The 21345-nt window shown below is 36.4% G+C and overlaps 3 protein-coding genes across 3 annotated transcripts; all 3 read left to right on the plus strand.

Moving 5' to 3' along the window:
* The first annotated feature begins 1992 nt into the window (after positions 1-1992).
* Positions 1993-9275, plus strand: LOC124637499 (putative uncharacterized protein DDB_G0282133). Its single transcript, XM_047174010.1, has 6 exons — positions 1993-2049; positions 2229-2280; positions 6148-6228; positions 6659-8184; positions 8276-8434; positions 9147-9275. Exons 1-6 carry the CDS (start codon positions 1993-1995, stop codon positions 9204-9206), a joined length of 1935 nt encoding a protein of 644 aa, XP_047029966.1. The 3' UTR covers positions 9207-9275.
* Positions 9276-11136: 1861 nt separating this feature from the next.
* LOC124637570 lies at positions 11137-13726 on the plus strand. Its single transcript, XM_047174134.1, has 2 exons — positions 11137-11217; positions 12230-13726. Exon 2 carries the CDS (start codon positions 12237-12239, stop codon positions 13596-13598), a length of 1362 nt encoding a protein of 453 aa, XP_047030090.1. The 5' UTR covers positions 11137-11217; positions 12230-12236; the 3' UTR covers positions 13599-13726.
* Positions 13727-14193: 467 nt separating this feature from the next.
* LOC124637868 (SREBP regulating gene protein) lies at positions 14194-21333 on the plus strand. The gene is made up of 5 exons (XM_047174588.1): positions 14194-14600; positions 15003-15150; positions 16711-16862; positions 17535-17799; positions 20468-21333. Exons 1-4 carry the CDS (start codon positions 14424-14426, stop codon positions 17733-17735), a joined length of 678 nt encoding a protein of 225 aa, XP_047030544.1. The 5' UTR covers positions 14194-14423; the 3' UTR covers positions 17736-17799; positions 20468-21333.
* The last annotated feature ends 12 nt before the right edge of the window (positions 21334-21345 follow it).

Here is a 21345-nt window from a genome sequence, read left to right on the forward strand (position 1 = left end):
GTACTTTTATTACTTTACTTATATTTCTTTTTTTTAATAACTTAGGGGTGAAGGACGTTTTAGTGTCTGTCTCAAAAAGGGCTGATTTGTCAGCCTAATTTGAACAAACATTTTTGAGTTTGACTGTGCGGGTCTGTCTAATAAGGATATGCCAACCTTCACACCTTATAAAAGGATTAAATTTATACTTTGTTTGACTGAAGGCGATAAAAAAGACGAACAGAGACTGGCTGACAACAGAAGTAGGAGAAGCGATTACTTTTATTATACTAAAATGTTCAATAGCATTGTTTTTTTGCTTCTTTTGTTATAGTACAAGAAGGCTACCAATTTCTGGGTACCGAAAGAGGGGATACAAAAGGATTTGGTAAGCAGGTATCTGCAGCTGCACTTATTTTAGGATTCGTCCCCATATTATTATTACTAATCCAGGGGTCTATTGTTATTGTGGTTTGTACCTAGAATTCGCATTGTTTCCCATTGTTTTGCGTATTTGTACATCCTATTAACTAAAATTAGGTCGACCTGTGGGTATCTATGTAATGGATTATAAGGTAACTAATTTAACCATCTTCCAAGAATCGTAACGTCATGAAAATTGGCAGCTGTATGTCGTTCTGATGACAATACGGTCCAGGCGAACAGATCTGACGATGAAGCCGGAAGATATGAACAGGGGCCCGATTCTCCTAAGTTAATAATATCAAAATTGAATAAAAATCGAATCGCAATATGATCGCAATAGCAGTTTTAACCGTATCGGGCATTCTGCTACTAATATAAGACCAATCGTATTCCAACGACATTCGATTGGTTTGCGATTGGTCTGCTATTTTGGTGATTTTGGTCTATATGGTAGTTTGCTCTACAATCATATTGCAATCGTAAATCATTTGCAGACAAGATTCATTATTGAATGACAGAAAAGGATAAAAACGTTTATTTCAAAGAAAAAATAGCGGAATGCCACATACGCTTCAATCGTAATGGAGTCTGGATTGGATCGCAGTCGAATGTGAATCGTATGTTGCTTAAGTGAAATTAGGAGAATCGGGCCCCCGGAATCTCATGATGGAAAATCGTATCATATTTGTGTTTGGACCTGTTAGAAAATTCTTCTAATGATTTTGCGTGCATTTATAATAACTTGTTCTAGTTTTTACTATTCATTTATTTTTAACATTCTTGTAGAGAAATTACACTTCTCATTTTAATGAAAACATGACTATACACTTTGTTGTATTTTACAATTTTAAAATAATTCATTTCCAAGTTTGCGAAAAAACTCAATCTTTGCCATAGCCTAAGAAGGCAGACGAATCTTTGTTTATTAACTTAAGAACTCGTCCCGCCCCTTATTCTACTTACACGAATATAGAAGTTTAGGTGACACTGACAGCGGTAGATTAGACGAAAAGAGACCGAAGCGTCGACGGGGTGGTGAGAAAAGTGATTCTTTACATAGGTACCTACGTAATGCGAAGAGATTCGTTCGTTCGGTACAAAGGGATTTTGTCTGCAGACACCTTCAACTGCACACATTCTATTTAGAAAGAAAAAAAAATAAAAATAAGCAAAAGTAACAGTTAACTGTAAAGGTATTGTTATAGTCATTTAGGTATGATATTTGAAACTTAAATCGAAGATAAATAAAAAAAAACACACTTTCGTACATTAAATATGTATAAATCTAATGTATTGTAATTTATACGCATGTCGCTTGAAATGCATCATAATGTAAACTACAACACTGTGCTTAGCTCAGAAGGAAGCTAATATTTTTCGAAATCATCTGAAATTGATTTTTAACTAGTGGTGCTACCACTCAGTCCGGCGGACAGACATGGTCATGTAGTGATATTTATGTGTCTGCCGAGATCATTGATGCTGACAACCACGAGGAACATTGAAGGTACACACACAAAGGTCATCAGCACGTGTTTGAGTGTTTTGCGTAGTAGCAAGTGTCTCGCGGAGCGCCCCACTCCAGACATGCATTTGAAAGTCCTGAGTCGGCACTCCCAGACGACCATAGTGCCAGATGTACCGGTACCGCCATTGGTTGCCAGACACCCGCCAGTTTCACATCGCGCTCGGACTGCGCTCACGTTCCTTTACTCAATAAACACAGTGTTATGCAATTCTATAATTAAAAAGTGTGAATCAATGCGATAAACATTATGGTGTTGTGCAAAATAATTCACTTGCGAGATAGTGACTTTGTGTAGTGCAATCGGCATTGGATTTTGGTCGAACTTCGTATACTTATACACATAGAAGGTATTGAACACAAACATCATTTTTCTTTATTGTTGAAAGGATTATTATCTGTTAGTTATATCTGTATAATTTAAATATTCTAATTAATACTTGCAGGTGCATTATACTTAAAATGTTTTATCCCACTGTCTGTGCACTGCAAATAAATGTAACTCTTTAACGAACTAGCCGATTATCGCGATTTAAGCACTTGTTTTTCAAGAGAACTTATTTCCGTACCCGTATAAGTATAGTCTACATAACATACATTGAAAATTGTAGAAGAATTTTCAAAATCGCCTCAGTAGATACAGAAATCACCCAACAACACAAACTTAACGACACAAACTAAATACCTAGGTAGCTTTTTTAAATAAATGTACCTACTATGATTAAACCTAGGTACACATTGAAAGGAAACTTTGAGTTACGATAAATACTTGTTCGTATTTTATGCACGCAGGGTCTGTGTGTGTCGTTCTGTGTCCGAAACGCAGGTTTTTGCACCGATAAAAAGAAATATCCAATTCTAAATCAAGACTTTTTCAAAAAATCAAAGGCCATTTAATTACCCGGAAAAAATATAGCCCATGTCATTCGGGAATAGTTTATCTTGAAACAGTGAAACATTTATGTCAAATCGATTCAATAGTTACGGAAAAAAAATGTGTGTAGGTAATCCAAACCATTTTTTTTCTTTTCCTTCTGTTGACTAGGAAGTGGTGAAAGGAGACGTTTTGGGAGTGCTGTCCTTTTTGACTTCGACTTTAATAGTCATAAAGTGATATCAATATTTGTCTTTACTAAACGCGTCGGCGACAGTTTGCTCTTATCTTAGGGGAATCCGAAACGTAATAAAAAGTAATTAAATAGGTATGGACTTTAAAATAAATAAAAACTTAGCAATCTAAAGTTATGTGTTTATAAAAGCAAATCGTGTTAGTTACACTTCTTATAACAAGAATGGTCCAACCGTTTAAGGCGTTGACACTTGACAGCACCCAAATGCACTTGTCTCAAACAATTTTTTGGCCAAATCTATACAGTTTTTTGACGGCGAAAAAAATATATGTTAATCTTGAACATACTTCTAAGAACCCTGTTAATTTCAAAACACATTCTCGAAAAGTTTTCTCGATACAAAAAAAATAACCTTACCTCTTAAAATGATCTTCCAACAAAAGTATCTGTATTACTTATCAACGCACATTGTTATTTGTAACATTAACAAGTCCATACGTAAATACAGAATATAGTTGATTTTTATTTTTGTCTACTCAACTCATTTTAAAGTTTAATTTATATTATGTTACGAACGTTACGAACTGCCCGTCATGAGGCTTCTCTTTCATACGTATTTTGTTTTGGGTGCTGTCAGTCTCTTAAGATTAGGGCTGCCATCCGTCCGGGTTTCCCCGGATTTGTCCTCGTTTGGAGGCCGTCCGGGGGCCGTCCGGGCTGGGTTTCGAGAAGTGTCCGGGGAAAACCCGGACACTTTTCATGTAAGGAAGCGCTTCATCTATACTTCTATGCTAATATTATAAAGAGGAAAACTTTGTTTGTTTGTTTGGTTGTAATGAATAGGCTCAAAAACTACTGGACCGTTTCTAAAAATTCTTTCACCATTCGAAAGCTACATTATCCACGAGTAACATAGGCTATATTTTATCCCGGTATGGGCAGTACCACGTAGGTCCCGTTACCATGGGACGCGGGTGAAACCGCGGGAAAACGGCTAGTTGAATTTAAAGCTAATAGTAAATGGATTACAAAGAAGGTATTATTTTGTTTAAAAAAAATCGTAATTTACGCCAAATGTCCGGATTTTTCTAATTTTTGTCTGGGTTTGGCGAAATTCGAGATGGCAGCCCTACTTAAGATGACCATAAGAATGTAGGCAGCTGAGACCCAAGGGAAAGACAAGATAAGATTTTTGTCACCATTCGGCTACGGGAAACAGTTATCTGTGGAGCGGGTAAAACAGCGGGCGGAAACCAGTATTAGATATCATTACATAGTATAAAACAAAGTCGTTTTCTCTGTGCCTATGTATGCTTAAATCTCTAAAACCAAGGAACGGATTTTGATGCGGTTTTTTTAAATAGATAGTGATTGACGAGGAAAGTTTATATATACATATAAATAACATGCATTAAATCGTGGAGAAATACTGTTACCCATACGAAATAGGGTCGGGTCGCTAATTATTTATAATTTCAATCTCAAATCCATGGTAATAGTGCAGCCAAATACGTTTTTGCAAAATAGCACTTTTCAGCTACAGAGCCAACTGGCTACTTAATGCAAAGACTATTAAAAAATAGGTCTGTACTGCTATATAATTTACTAGCCGCTTTCCCGCGGTTTCACGTGGGAGCTACTGCCCGCACCATCGTAGGGCTGCCATCCGTCCGGGTTTCCCCGGATTTGTCCTCGTTTGGAGGCCATCCGGGCGGGGTTTCAAGAAGTGTCCGGGGAAAACCTGGACACTTTTTATGTAAGCAAGCACCTCATTGAATTTAAGTTGGTTAATGGTAATAGTAAATGGATTACAAATTAGGTATTATTTTGTTTTAAAAAAATCGTACTTGTTCAGGAAATGCGATTTACGCCAAATGTCCGGGTTTTTTTAATGTTTGTCCGGGTTTGGCGAAATTCGAGATGGCAGCCCTACTCGCAGATAATATAGCTTTCTAATGGTGAAAGAATATTTAAAATCGGTCCAGTGGTTTTTGAGTTTATCCATTACAACCAAACAAACAAACAAACAAAGTTTTCCTCTTTATAATAATATATTAGTATAGATGAGTTGACACGTGATGTCGAAGCGAGGCCACGAGCTACATCACAATCACAGACTTATTTTGACAAAAATGTAGGTAGATCATCATCGTCCTGTCCTTATCCCAATTTTATTTGGGATCGTAGCAGCATGTTTACCCCTTCCATCCTCTTCTTATGCCGTCGTCACAAGTAACATTCTTTCCTACCATATCGACTTTCACACAATCCATCGTTTCTTTGGTCGTCCTCTTCCGCTATATCAATAGGCCACGTTCGTACTCATTATCTTCCTCACAACATGACTTTCATTCCTCCGCATCACATGCCCATACCATAACAGCCGTTTTCTGTATATAGATGAATAAATAAAATGTAAACTACCATGTTTTTAAAGTATTTGCATCGTCTGCTCGGTATAACGACGTTTGTGCATGTGAAATATGCAAATGTATATTTAGTTTTCAAGGTTGCCGTTCTTTAAATACAATGTCAGTGAAGGACAATGACCTACTGCGCCATTTAAATATGACGTTATCTTCCCACTAGTACCACTACTAGTGAACCTATACGAATGTATATGAATGAAAAAACGAATAACTCGATTGTTAACTTTATAACGAGGATCAAAATTCTTTAATTAAGGTTTTTTAAACACTCTGCGACCCAAAACATCAGTTTTCCTAAAACAACTGTTTACTAGCAGCCAGTTTCCTCATCAAAAGTAAAAGCCAAAGTAATGTCATAAAGTAAAAGTAACGGTCAAATTCGTTTCTTCAAGGCTGAAGTAACAGCCAAACTAATAGATAAAACGAATTTGACCGTTACTTTTACTTTATGACATTACTTTGGCTTTTACTTTTGATGAAGAAACCGGCTGTAAGAGGCACACTATCGGCGATAAAAGCGTCCATGAAGCACTTTGCTTTGCCATATTTTCATACGGTCATTGGTATCCACCCACCAGCAAAGAGGACGGAGTCGGTCCCTTGTCCACTCACTGCAACCACCTTCCAATGCGTCACCAAGTCCATCTTGAGAACGTTCTCCCTAACGTTATGAGTATATATTAATAACAAAAGTTCATTATAGTTTTTTTATTCACAGGCACCCAAGGCAGAAACTTGGAACTACTTACATATTTTGTTTTTGAAGAAAGAATCACCTGTAAAAGAATAATGGACAGTGGTGAGTAAATTCCTCAGCATTCAAAATTATTTAAGTGCCTCAAATGAGACAATCCTGGGTAGATACAGATTGAACATTTGAATGAAAAAAATATTGGCTTACTCGTTATCCCGTAATGAAAATAGGTAGTTAGAATACATTATTTTAATTCTCTGACATATCACAATATCTTTCAACGAAATTTTTCGATTACCCTTTTTAATCTCAAAAACTACATATGTGCAGCTAACTAATTAATAATATGAATTAGTTAACATTACAGCAATCATTTTGACGATTCCTATTTTTGCCAAAAAAGTTGGGTTAGCATGTTGTAGGGCTCTAAATTATAAAAAATGTAGAGAATGTTATGTAATACGAGATTCTCTTTTTTATGTTTATTTACATAGCTATCTACGATACATATAAAAACATTCTCTTTTTGTTTTAGCAAACGTGTTGTGTCAGATGGCTCAGTATGACTTCAATTGTCCAATCGACGTTACAATGATATTTGAGGACAGTGATGATGACTCTCAAACGAGGACATCTGAGGACCCACAGAAAGAGGAAAATGAGAAGGACAATACAAATGTATCAAGCCCACATACAAATTTATCAGGACGAAGTAATGAATCAGAATGCTGTAAAGAAAATGAAAATACTGAATGTAAATCAGAATGCAGGACTTTAGAACAATTAATTATTAATAAAATAACAGATTTCGTTCAGAAAGAGAAACCAGTGGAGGGTAAATTAAATGGAGAAAATGCCGATAAACAGAGTAATGATAACAATTTAGGAACAAACGGAATAAACCAAAACAAAGATAGTCCTATCGATAGATTAAATATTCCCGATGAGAATGGGCATACTTTTAATGTAGGCAGTAATGCAAATATCGAGCAGAGTGGTAACAAAGAACCTGTACTTAGCAAAAGTCAAACGAAAAATAAAAAACCAGATATTACGTTTTTAGAAGATTTACTAAACAAGGTTTCTGAACACTTGGTACTTATAATGCGTACTTTTTGCCACTACGGCGCAAAAAGAGCAAATCAGGGTAGTGACAGTGAGAATCGACAAAGAATATTCCATTTCGTAAGAAATCACTTTTTCGAATTGTCATTTCGTACAGTGGAAACTATCATTTTGCCGCAGGAACATAATACTACTTTTATGAATCAGTTTTTAGAAAAAACTGTTGAAATTGCCAACCAAAAATCTCAACCCTGGGTGTGTCACCGCGGACATGTGCGACCATTTCTCATGGATTTAATTCGATGGACAAAACAGAGGATAGAGTATAATACAAAAAATGAACAGCGACCAAAGAGGAATGAAAATGCAATTTTGAAGCAACATTTGGCCACATCTCCCCAGATATTTAACCTTCCACAAACACAAAGTATAAACCCACAGAACTGTAACGCATCTCCAACGATACAAAATAACCTGTGTATATTTTCATCGGGAGTCCCTGGGGGTGAAATAAGCATAAATGTAAATTCAAATCTATTAAGAAATGTCACGGAACCACATTACACAAGCAAAGAATATGAAAATAACAACTATAATAGTTATTCGCCAAACGGAGTAGTGACTCAAGGAAGCACTTCTGCACCACCATTACACGAAAATCAGTACAGTTATATGCAAAATAATAATACTACATACAATCGTCCTCCACCTCCTTACACACAGAAAAATTTAAAAAACTTTACTCAAATGCTACGACAGAGTAATAAGAAAAACAAAAATATGCGTCAGCATCATCATCAGCAGCAGCATTACAAGGAACAAATATCTCCAACAGAAAACAGACCAAACCAACAAGCAACTAGTTATCAAAACTATCAGAGCATGGCACAACCAATGCAAAACTACCAAAATCAAGTGCACTACATCAACAGCAGCCAATCCCCGACTGACAATTCTTTAAACTCCAGATTACACTATAACATAAACGCTTCAACGGTAAGTACAAAACAGCAACAAACATCTTTATTTATAATTTTTAGTACCTAGTACTTTTTAATAATTTATTATTTTAAATTCTTGATTGCAGCAGGAAAATCCAATGAATTCCGGTCCAGTAATATCTAATGTTATATCCTATGGTCAAAAGTCGGGAACTCCAAGCGACCGCTGCACCATGTGTGGCAAGATTACATCAGCCCCATACATCCCTCCCAATAGACCGGTATACTGCAGTTACCTTTGTCAGGTAATACATTATCTATAAATTCTATCATTATAAAGGTGAAGAATTTGCTTATTTGCCTGAACTCGCTAACCTCAGGAACTAGCCCTAGTGGAAATTATGTATAATGAAAATCTTTGTAACTTTTTATCTGGACCATGGAGAACAATATGATAGCGGTGATGCCATAACGGAAGATCTCCTAAGAAAGTGTCGCGCCAAAATGTGGTTGTTCGGAGGACGAGGAACGTTAGGCCGCGGCCCCATGTCCATTCAGTCAGCGCGTGAGAGCGCATCAACAGCGAAATATCGACTGAATGGGTAATGGATGCCGCACCGTTGGCGGCACCGTGCTGCGGCGCGGCGCCGTGCCGTGGCCAAGCGACGGCGCCACAACGTCACACGGCCGGCGCCGCGCCGTGGACATGGGGCCGCGGCCTTACAGTTTTTGCCCTTATGCGCCTTCTTTGAAACCCGCCCATTTTTTGTAATACTAAAAATCGGTGACAGATGTCCTAAAGAATCCGAACCGATCCGAAATCCGTTTCTAGGTATGTAGTAAAAATAGGCGCCTGACCTATTTCCCTTATGGCATTTTCGCTCATCTTTCCTTACCCCTTGATGAAGCAAGTCTCAGAACATTCTATACATTCGGAAACTTTTGTCAAAACACACGCTACCCTATGACTACAGATATTTTTGTCTTGTGTGCATTTGACTATCTTTGTTGTTTCAGGAATTGGACAAACAATTTTACACCGCCCAAAAGCAGCCTGCGTGGGCCTGTAATTCTTAAAACCCAGAAGATTGTACATACCTATATTTTTTTATTTGAATTCAATATAATAAGTTTTATATCAACTGATTTGAGTGATTTTATTTTCTGTCCTTTTTTAGGATTTTGTACCCAAATGTAGGTAATAAGTTTTACTAGGTATATGACATAATGAGTCATGTCACTAGAATAAATCAAATCAAATCAAATCACTATGATAAATTAATTAGAATAAAGAAAGCTGAAACGGAATCTCATTACTACAAGATTTTCTTTTCCGTCTGTACCCTGTCTGTCACCAGGACCTCATGAACTGTGCTGGACGGTTGAAATCCGTCCGTCCGCGACCTCGCACACGACGCAGACAGTCTTCTGCGACACGGTCGGACGAATCGGGTGACCGTTCAGTGTGTTGTCGAAGATCTCGTTTGTTTCTGTGTCTGAGGCAGGATGACCAAGAGAGATTTTTGAAGTTCGAGAAATACCAAGTTTTACTACCTATTTGGTACCAGACATCAAATAATTCGTACCTACCTCGCTATAGAGGGAAAACTATTACGAGGAAAGTGGCCAGCCATTCGGACATCGTGGTCGTGGTGGCCTAGTGGGTAAAGAACCAACCTCTCGAGTATGAGGGTGTGGGTTCGATTCCAAATCAGGCAAGTACCAATGCAAACTTTTCTAAGTTTGTATGTACTTTCTGGGTATAACTTAGACACTAATGGCTGATTAAAAGGTGAAGGAAAACATCTCGAGGAAACCTGGACTATAAAGTCTGAAATCACCAACCCGCATTGAGCAAGCGTGGTGATTAATGTTCAATCCTTCTCCCTGTGAGAGGAGGCCTGTGCCCAGCAGTGGGACGATAAAAAGGCTGTAACAGTACCAGTAACAGGCGCCTTCGCCCAGGCCAGATAAATACGGTGGGCATGAACAGTTATGAGTGAACTTACGAGGCATTCTATGACTTAATGTTACCGCGGCCCTGGTACATAAAATACCTACGAATTTATATAATAATCACGATAACTTTTTTGTAAGTAAAAGTCTGACACTCCCTCACTGCTGTTAACCACAGAGTACATTACAAGCTCTTAACCCACAGCGGGAGGAGTCATTTGATGATTTTTGCCATCGTTAAAATAAAAAAAGATGGGTATCAGTCAACGATTTTGAGTATTATAAAAAATGGGTGGGTTGCAAAGAAGGCGTATAAAGGCGACAGTTATCAAATCTTACTTCTTACTTATATTATAAATGTGAAAGTTTGTGAGAATGTATGGATTTATGTTTGTTATTCAATCACACAAAAACGGCTGGACCGATTTCATTGAAATTCGGAACGTAGATAGGTGATAACCTGGATTAACACATAGGCTACTTTTTATCAACACACCACGCGGGCGAAGCCGCTGGCGGAAGCTAGTATACTATAATCATCGGCAGGGATATTGAGCCCTGACCTTCACCTGCGCAGAAGCGATCTGTTGGTTTATTGCCTTATGTGTACAGTGCGCAAAGCGATACCCACTCTTCCGCCGAGAACTCAATATCCGTACCGGTAACTATACAAGCCAATATTTATATACAACTCGTGCCGATAAAGAATGGGATTAGAAATCGCGACAGCTGTATTCAACTCTCGCTCATGTGCTATAGTGTATGAGCGAGAGGTAAATACAGCTGTCGCGATTTCTAATCCCATTCTTTATCGGCACGGTAGTACATTTCTAAGTATTTAAATGCTTTGGTTATAGGTGTACCTTATAGTTATAAGTCAATGGTGTACCTCCAGTCTCCAGTCGGCAAGGTTATTGAGCCCTGACCTTCACCTGCGCAGAAGTGATTTATTAGGTCCCTTTGGTGGTATGAAGTGAGCGCGGGGGCGGCGGTAAAGCGGTGATTGGCCCGCAACGCATCGCCTCATAGCCGTCTGCCGTCACTCGGGATTGCTTGTTTGCGGCGGTTGACGTACGTCACGACGAGTATACACTTCGGACCAATTTTTAAACTACGTCGTTTTAATTATCTGGTAAGTTACAAATCAAATATTTTATGTGAATTTATTATTCATAAATATTTCATAGTTTGTATAATCATCGGCAACGATATTGAGCCCTGACCTTCACCTGCGCAGAAGTGATTTATTGGTTTATTGAGCGTACAGTGCGCAAAGCGATCCCCACTCTACCGTCGAGAGCTCATTATCCGTGCCGATAACTATAATCATGGTAAAATCTTTTTTCATTCAATTATTTTATTTCTTTGAAAGTGTATTGGAGAACGTTTATTGATACACTTGGACATTTGTTATTACTGTTTTTGTTTACTTGTTATCAAACTCGCCGCTCGTATGAGTATCTCGCCTCGGATGCAATAACAAACTTTCCCTACTTCTTTTTCTCTTCTTTATCGAAATGTGCTATACTTTAATATAGTTTTTAGGGTTCCGTAGCCAAAATGGCAAAAACGGAACCCTTATAGTTTCGTCATGTCCGTCTGTCCGTCTGTCCGTCTGTCCGTCTGTCACAGCCGATTTACTCGGAAACTATAAGTACTACAGTGATGAAATTTGATGGGAATATGTGTTGTATGAACCGCTACAAAAATATGACACTAAATAGTAAAAAAAAGAATTGGGGGTGGGGCCCCCCATACATGTAACTGAGGGATGAAATTTTTTTTTTCGATGTACATACCCGTGTGGGGTATCAATGGAAAGGTCTTTTAAAATGATATAAAGTTTTCTAAAAAACATTTTTCTTAAAGTGAACGGTTTTTGAGATATCAGCTCTCAAAGTCGTAAAAAGTATGTCCCCCCCCCTCTATTTTTATAACTACGGGGTATAAAATTCTAAAAAAAATAGAGGTGATGCATGCTAATTAACTCTTTCAACGATTTTTGGTTTGATCAAAGTATCTCTTATAGTTTTTGAGATAGGTTGATTTAACTGTAATTTACGGAACCCTTCGTGCACGAGTCCGACTCGCACTTGGCCGGTTTTTTTAATTGTACAATTCATGTTTATTTAAATTCTTTTTAGGTATAACATGCCAAGAAAAAACACTATTTTAAATAGTCAAGCCAAAAAACTGGTTTACCATGTAAACTGTTTTATGAAAAAGGAGGCTGAAGAAGGACCCAGAAATTTAAAACAAGTTCAAAAAAGAACAGCGGAGGCTACGAACACATCTGTTGCAACTGTGAAGCGAATTCTGAAAGAAGGTGGTAGTAATGAGTTTCTTTCTGCATTTAGAACACCAGGAAAAAAACGACCAAGAGCAAAACCTATCACAGGTGTAAATAATTTTGACCAGGGAGTAATTAAAAGGTGTATACACAATTTTCATATCACAGAAAAAGAATTGCCCAATATAGCAAAATTGCGAAGCAAAATGCAGCAAGATATAAATTTTCAAGGCTCTGAACGAAGTTTGAGAAGAATTATACAAAGTTTAGGGTTCAAGTGGAAGAACACAGAAAATAAAAGGCGGGTGCTGATAGAGACCTCAAGTATTCGATTAAAAAGAATTGAATATTTAAAAAGAATGAGCCAGTATAGACATGAAGGAAGGCCTATAGTGTATACGGATGAATCATATGTAGATTCTTCTCATTCGACTCCCAAAGCCTGGTCAGATGAGTCAACTAAAGGTATTAAAAAACCTATTTCAAAGGGACAGCGGGTAGTCATTGTTCATGCCGGGTCCGAGACAGGTTTTATTCCAAATGCATTACTCACAATTAAAACAGTTATAAAGACAGGCGACTACCGCGACAATTTGAATTTTGATATCTATGAGAAATGGCTGCGAACTCAATTAATACCTAATCTGCCAAGTAATTCCGTAGTAGTAATTGACAACGCTTCCTACCATAATGAACAATATGACCCGGCACCAACATCAGATGCGAAAAAATCGGAACTTCAGGCCTGGTTAACGGAAAAAGGCATTGAATTTAGTGAGGATATGTTGAAACTTGAGTTATACAACCTTGTAAAATCTAACAAGGACAAGTACAAGAAATTCAGAATAGACAGAATTCTGGCAGAATATAACCATGACGTCATTCGTCTACCTCTGTATCATCCAGATCTCAATCCGATTGAGATGGCATGGGCTGCGATTAAAGAGTACGTATCCAGGAAGAACGTTACTGGTCCCATCAAAGAAGTGACTGAATTAATTAAAGAAAAGGTAGAATTAATGGGTGCAAGCGAGTGGAGTAAGATGTGCGAAAAAGTAAAAAATATTGAAGAGGAGTACAAACGAAGTGATCGTGTGATTGATAGTTTAACAGAGGAATTTATTATTCGAGTTAATTCCGACTCCGATAGTGATAGTGACTTTACTGATAGTGATGACGAGGAAGAAGATGATGATGGGAATCCAACTGGCAGTACCTACTAGATTAATTGTGGAAAGCGATTTAATGGAAGGTGTCACACCCATATCACTGTAATGTTTCGTCACTAACCGACTACGGAGCGTATAATTTTTAATATCTCATAAAATACATTTTTCTTTTTATAAAAAAATGTTTTTCATTTCATAAATAAATAAATTAAATTCGAGTTCAAAAATGTTAATAAAAAAGGTACCAAGGTACGTAGTAGTTTTTTGACAAACTAGAAGATTTAGGCTATATTTTAAATTGGAAACACTTTTGATTACCTAATTCCATCCCAATTTCCATTTCTCAATTAAATAAATCGTTATAAAATCTTTTTTTAAACCATAGAGCCAGTATGAAATTACGTAGGAAACTTAGTAAAAAGTAAATAATAAAAGGGTGTGTGTTTTTTCTTGTCCTAAGTGTACGATGCGCAAAGCAATCCCCACTCTTCTGCCGAGCGCTCAAGATCCGTGCCTGTATCTGTACGTCATACCTTTTCAATGACTCTATTTTTCTTATAATCCTATCTCAATGATTTTTCTCTGTGCACGGAACGTCACTGTCACATTTTAAAGTTGTCAAGAATGTCAGATGTCAGAAACTCAGAATATGAAGTGTTTTCCTGGATTAGATAGAGTTTCAGTCAGTATTATTTTTATCGCAATGTATCAGCAAAATGTCCTGTTTAAACCCTACATAAAAGTTTTTGTTAATTAAAAGACTAAACAGAAATTACTTAACATCTATGAACTGTTAATTTGTCGAAGTTTCAGCTACTCAGTATTTAAGATGTCTTCAGAGAAAGTGTTGAATTCTACACTGCACTCTTACGCCTAAAAATGTTATTATTCTTCGATTTATTTCCGTATTATTGTAATCGGTTTCGTAATTTGAGTGTTAATTACAAGTATAAAATGTGGTATGCCGCTTTGGTGCGATTTATACGAAGACGACTTGTGTTGGGCATAATATTTGCGTCTTCACTAACTTATTGTATTGTCAGTTTCCTCAGAGAGGTTAGTAGGACAAGTATTTACAAAAAATACTTTGTGGCATTAGTTATATAAGTCAGCTTCTAGTCCTGCCCCTCATGTTCACGCATAATCGGATTATCAGCACTAAACTATTGTAAACACTGTTGAAAACGGCTGAAATACACAACTCAATTGTTGTTGGAAAAGAAGAATTATTATATTTAAAGAAAAAGCATGGCAAAGAGCAAACCACTTTATTCTCCGTGTACTAATAATATCGGGACACCTTAAACCCTTTGTATACACCAATTTATTTTGAAGGCAATCCTCTTTGTATTATTCATTCCATACCTATATATCCTTGTATAATGCAACCTACTTATACAAGTGGCTTTTGTATCAACATTGTTAAGTCTGACTAATATGACTGTCGAACATTTTCAGGGCAGCAGTAGGGGCATGATTTACCAAGATATTTCATTTGAAAGAAAGCCTTTTGTTTGGAGAACACTTCAAGAACACAATGATACCATAGATCATATAATATGTAGAAATTCTGTGCAAGGAAAACAATTACTCGTAGATGATAGAGGTAAGACTTAAGAGTAATCAATAAAAAATAATTGACTATTATTTATCTTGAAACCTTAACTTGAAAAATATTTTTTCATCATCTCGTAAGCCTTTTTCCCTGCTTTGTTGCGGTTGTCTATCAGTCTAACCGGGTGGAGCTGAGTATCAATGTTTTGCAATGAGCGACTACCAATCTGTATTTTAACCCAGTTGCCTGGGCATCCCAAAACCCCTTGCTTAGACTGATTGTCAGACTTACTGGCTTCTGACTACCAACAACTGTTAATAATGTTCAATGACAGCTGGGCCTAACAGTTTGACATGCCCTCTGAAACACAGTCATTGTTAATTTTGATATGCTAATATCATCCTGCGAGCCTTTTTCCCAACTATGTTGGGATTGGCTTCCAGTCTAACCGGATCTAGCTAAGTACCAGAGCTTTTACAAGGAGCGACTGCCCTATCTGACCCCTTCAACCCAGTTACCCGGGCAACCCAATACCCCTTGGGGAAACTGGTATCAGACTTACTGGCTTCTGACTACCCATAACCCGTTTGATATGGTAATAAAATGAGAATTATTATAACTATACTTCGGCCGTTCAGAGAATGCGTTCCTGACACCTATCAGTTAGTCACGACTAGTGATGGGCACAACATAACACTGAGTTCGTTACCGTTCCTTCAAAATGAACCGCCGCATTATTTTAAGATTATTTTCGTTTTAAATTGGCGGAATCATTTGTTTTATATTTTAGTTATTTAAGTGGAAACCAAAAAAAGGTAATATTCATATAATAAAATTGTTTTATTTATTCTTTGTTACAAGTACATTGAATAGAATGTGCGAACAGAATATTAATCAGACTCCGATTTGCTTGAGGAGGTGGTGTCTTCATCATAATCTTCGCCTACATGTATAATTATATTATTATCAATAACAGAATCAATCCTGATATCTCGGTCTAACAAAAGCCGGGTAATCAAATAAAAACAGATCGAAAACACTTGAAAAACGTGGTCTATGCGCACGAAACGACAACGGACGACTGTTTTAGCGTCACAAAATGGCGGCCCATAACGCCATTTGGGGTTACCATTTTTAATCTAAGTATAAAAATGCGGTTTGGTCATAGTTTTATTTTTATTTTTCATAAAAGTTATAATTAAGTCTTATAGTCCATTATTTTCCAATTCTTAAAAAGAAAATCAAAACGTATTATTTTATATTATAACTGTATAAGAACAGATTACGATACATGCCTGTTATTTTTAGCACAGCACTACAAAATATAAACCGCTGACATAACCTTGTAATAGCGCAGTATAGATTTAGAAAAATATTGTTTACCAAGTTATTTGACACTCAGTTTGGCACAAAATTATAACATTCATTGATTATTGATATAATAATGTTGTTTTAATGCTCCTCAATTGTTAAAACGGTAAACAACCAGCAAAAATATTTTTATCGTAACTGCAACGCCATTGCAAAGTTACGTCGTCAGTTCAATCGCGACGTGTCAGGAACGCATTCTCTGAATGGCCGAACTATAGAGAACTGCACTTCACATTTCAGGATATGTTTGTTCAAGAATGGACGTGACTAAGAATGGCTGTTGTGATACAGATGCTGAGTCAACTGAGAGATACAGTTGTGAAACATGTTCTAAAAACAATTGCTGTGTTATATATGAACATTGTGTTTCATGTTGTTTGGATCCCAGTAAGGTATAAGCTTTGTTCCCCCTCGTACTAGCCAAAGGATAATGGGCAAAAATGTATGTAAAATTGCCTGAGAATGTATAACAACATAGTCGTATTACTTAATGGTTTTTAAGTCTGACTTTGTTATCCTATTTCTTTCTCACACAACAATTTGGGAATTCTCGCCTTAATTAAATTTTAAATAATATATGTAAAAATTCTTTGTAATGGTTTATCACACTACGTTATCTGTATGTTCCTAGGCAAATTTGGCCATTCTCCTTCGCCACACTAGGTTTGGTCTTTAAATGTATAAAAGATCTGTTACTTGTACATGCTTGCTTATATTCAGCATTCTCTGTGAAACAAGTAGCGATTGTAGTCAGTTGTTTAATCTGCCAGAGGATAACCCTCATATCAAATCACTAAGAGTTCTTAGGCTCATTTTCAAAGTAATTATAGTATTTCAATAATAAATGAAAGTAATCAGCTGGATGTAGGTAATAGAAGATGGGTTTTTTTTTGTTTTTGTTTTGTTGATCCATAAATTTGATTTTGACTAAAAATTACTTTTAAAAGTATAAAGAATACCATTCTCTATCATTCCATTCGTAGAAAACTCAGCCATAATTTGTAATACTATGGTGGCCTATTTTGTCTAGTTTCCTAATATGCTTTATATTAATTTGTTTACAGAGGGACATGCTTGAAGTAGTGCTATCCAAACTCTCAACAGAGAAGAATGTGCTCTTCCGATCACTCAGTGACGATTATGAACTGTGTCTAACGAAATGTCGAACCAGTTCACACAGTGTTCTCCATGAGAACTCCTATAAGGATCCCATTAACAAACATTGTTTTGGCGACGAATTGCCGCGATCGAGAACGCCGGATTAGCGAAAACTATTTATAGCTTAAGTTAGTATTTTTTTACATTTATATTCCTTTCAGATGTAGCTTATACAGGGTGTTTGGCGCATGGACCGACAAAAATTTTTGGGGGATTCGTGAGGCCATGTACTAGTTTTCACTCATAGACCCAATGTCCTATATGTCACTGTATTCGAGATACGATTTTTTTTGTTTGTTTTTAAAAATTACCGGAACTATCACCTTTAAAACGCTATAACTTTTCAGTCTGTTGTCGAATTTACACCAAATCACTTTCATTGCGTTCTCTGATGTATTATTATTCCAAATAAAACATAAATTCATAGCACTAGATGGAAAAAAAATACTTGTTGAGCTTCCAAACTCTTAAAAATGAAAAAACGTATGAAAAATGTCAAATTCAAAATTAATTATAAAAAAAAGTAAAAGCTTTTATGAACTTCGTTTAATAAAAAAAAATTGCCTACTTAATACCCTTTCCAACGATATGCCACATGGGTGTGAAATCATTAATAATGTCGTCAAAATCAGAGCAGGAACGAACACGCACTCTAACGTCTCTAACAACGAACCCGTTTGATAGAACAATGGTAAGCAGGTAATTGGCAGGTAAACTGCCTGTCTCTTTCTTACGCATGAAAAATATCTCTTGTCTTTGTCTATCATTGGGTTGGAGTTTGTTATGTGATCCTTGTTTAGTCGAGATTTGACTATCTCTGCTATCGGAAGTGTCCGTGTATTTCACGTTTTCCTATTTCGTTGTTTTTTGTTAAAGTTTGTTTTTGTTAAGTTTTGTTTGTTGAACTTTTCTGTTAAACTGTTGGTGTATTCACCGTGCTTGTTACAATGCCTAACTTCAGCAACGAAGAGTATGCTGACATGTTGTTGGCATATGGCAGCGCTAATTGTAACGCTCGTGAAGCGCGTAGAATTTACCAGCAGCGTTATCCTAACCGGCGTATACCACACCACGAGACGTTTGCTACAACCTATCGACGTCTGAGGGAGACTGGAAACATAAATTTCCAAGAGCCTCGCGTTAATGTGAGGCAACATAATGTTGTAATTGATGAAAGCATTTTGCAAGCTTTTGATGAGGATCCAACGACAAGTATTCGAGTTGTAGCTGAAAGACTTCACTTGTCGGTTTGGAAAGTTTGGTCAGTTCTTCGGGAAAATGGAAAGCATGCGTATCACTACACTTCTGTTCAAGGTACGTTAAGTACTTTATTTATTTTATCAGGCGAAATCGTAAAACTAAATTTTGAACCAGTTATCTTCGACCTTATTGTGCTGAAATTTTGCACCCAAAAAACTTGTATTTTAAAATGGTTTTAACCATACACTTATTTTAAACGTTTACAAATATCCTTGTAGCTTTACTGGTTCGTTTTTCAAATAAATACCTAGTAACTTTTATTTTTTCTAATTTTATCTTTTAAATTTATGTTAGTTTTTGCCATTCAAAAAGTGAATTTTTACCAGTCTTTAATGGATTGTTCTAGGTCTCATAGATGATGATCACAGGAGACGGCTCGATTTTTGCCGATTTATGATGCATACGGACGTAGATGATACAAATTTTTTAAAAAGAATTTTGTGGACTGATGAATCCAATTTTAATCACGAGGGAATTGTGAATCTCCACAACCTTCACCATTGGGCGCAAAAAAGACAAAATCCCCGCAAGAAAAGACAAAGTTCCTTTCAAACTAAGTTTAGTGTAAACGTTTGGGCGGGGGTTATTGGAAGACACCTGATCGGTCCACATTTCTTACCAGAGCGCCTGACCGGAGAAAATTATTTGAATTTTTTACTCGAAGATTTACCTGAATTGGTATTACCAGTATTAGATGGAGAACCAATTATTTTCCAAAATGATGGCTGTCCAGCACATTACCAGCGAGACGTGCGAGAACATTTGGACAACTGTTTTCCAAATTCATGGATCGGAAGAGGCGGCCCAATTCCTTGGCCTGCACGTTCACCAGACCTGACGCCCTTGGATTTTTATGTCTGGGGCCGTGCAAAAGAAATTGTGTATGCGACTGAAGTACCCACAAGAGAAATTTTAATCGAAAGAATAAATTGCGCCTTTGAAATTATGAAAGCAGAAATGCGACTGAGGACGACGACTGTAGAAATTAGAAAAAGATGCCGTGCATGCATTCGCAACAGAGGCAGTCATTTTGAACATAATTTATAACTTAAATTTAATTAAAACATTTTAAAACATTTTTGTGTTTTCATTACCCTGGCACTGGTTAATGTGTACCTTTAGGTTTGTGACGACATTATTAATGATTTCACACCCATGTGGCATATCGTTGGAAAGGGTATTAAGTAGGCATTTTTTTTTTATTAAATGAAGTTCATAAAAGCTTTTACTTTTTTTTATAATTAATTTTGAATTTGACATTTTTCATACGTTTTTTCATTTTTAAGACTTTGGAAGCTCAACAAGTATTTTTTTTCCATCTAGTGCTATGAATTTATGTTTTATTTGGAATAATAATACATCAGAGAACGCAATGAAAGTGATTTGGTGTAAATTCGACAACAGACTGAAAAGTTATAGCGTTTTAAAGGTGATAGTTCCGGTAATTTTTAAAAACAAACAAAAAAAATCGTATCTCGAATACAGTGACATATAGGACATTGGGTCTATGAGTGAAAACTAGTACATGGCCTCACGAATCCCCCAAAAAATTGTGTCGGTCCATGCGCCAAACACCCTGTATAGCGATAATAATTATAAGTTAGTCTAAATGAAATTTTGAACACATTCAGTTTACAAAATTGATTTAAATATGGGCTGATTTTTCAATGGTCACAACATTTACTTGAAGAATAAATACACACGGTAGTTTCACTCATTTTTGTACAAAATCTATCATACAGCTTACATACTTTACTTTAAAAAGTTGCTGACTATTGAAAAATCCACCCACAGATTTATGTGGTGCCATTCTAAACTGCAAAGTTGAAGATCACTTCTAATGTCTGTGCAAAGCAGGAGTATAATATATCTCAGTTGATGCTTAAGTGATATCTTTTTCTTATTTAATCATATAAGTTAATACATACTGTAATATTTATTTTATTCTACTTTTCAGTATTTGTTGTTATAGCAGCAACAGATGCATCATCTGTAAAAATGTAAACTCTAGCTATCACGATTCGTGAGATAGAATCTGGTGACAGATGGACAGGGAAGACTTAATAATATGTTCCCTTTTCGGTAGAGAACCCTAAAAAGAAGAAAAATCCTAATTCATATTTTGTAAGAAATGCATGAATTACAATTGGCTGACTTCAGTTTTGCAAATTAGAATGGCGCCAACTTTAATGTCAGATTAATTAGTAAAGTGATAATTTTAATGGCATCAAAATTTTGATTAAGAATGGCTTACTCAAGTATGTCCAATTAATGAAAATTAAATCGAGGGGATGGTTATGTATTCTCCATTTTTTAAAGACTGTGTATTGACTGTATGAAACGAAAGAAATATTAGCCTTTTTTAATAATTATTTTTAACGTAATGCCAGTGAACAAGGAACAATGACACCAATTATATAATAAAATATTTAATACTTTATTAAATATGTATTTTGA

This window comes from Helicoverpa zea, chromosome 16 (genome assembly GCF_022581195.2).
Source record: "Helicoverpa zea isolate HzStark_Cry1AcR chromosome 16, ilHelZeax1.1, whole genome shotgun sequence".
NCBI lineage: Eukaryota > Metazoa > Arthropoda > Insecta > Lepidoptera > Noctuidae > Helicoverpa > Helicoverpa zea.

What these genes read in the sequence shown, in the direction of transcription:
- LOC124637499 (XM_047174010.1), top strand. Translation starts at nt 1,993, where the DNA reads ATGCATTTGAAAGTCCTGAGTCGGCACTCCCAGACGACCATAGTGCCA. An exon ending in TATACTTATACACATAGAAG is followed by an intron (nt 2,281 to 6,147) that starts GTATTGAACACA and finishes TTTTATTCACAG; the next exon opens with GCACCCAAGGCAGAAACTTG. An exon ending in ATAACATAAACGCTTCAACG is followed by an intron (nt 8,185 to 8,275) that starts GTAAGTACAAAA and finishes TCTTGATTGCAG; the next exon opens with CAGGAAAATCCAATGAATTC.
- LOC124637570 (XM_047174134.1), top strand. Translation starts at nt 12,237, where the DNA reads ATGCCAAGAAAAAACACTATTTTAAATAGTCAAGCCAAAAAACTGGTT.
- LOC124637868 (XM_047174588.1), top strand. Translation starts at nt 14,424, where the DNA reads ATGTTATTATTCTTCGATTTATTTCCGTATTATTGTAATCGGTTTCGT. An exon ending in ATTACTCGTAGATGATAGAG is followed by an intron (nt 15,151 to 16,710) that starts GTAAGACTTAAG and finishes TTCACATTTCAG; the next exon opens with GATATGTTTGTTCAAGAATG. An exon ending in GTTGTTTGGATCCCAGTAAG is followed by an intron (nt 16,863 to 17,534) that starts GTATAAGCTTTG and finishes ATTTGTTTACAG; the next exon opens with AGGGACATGCTTGAAGTAGT.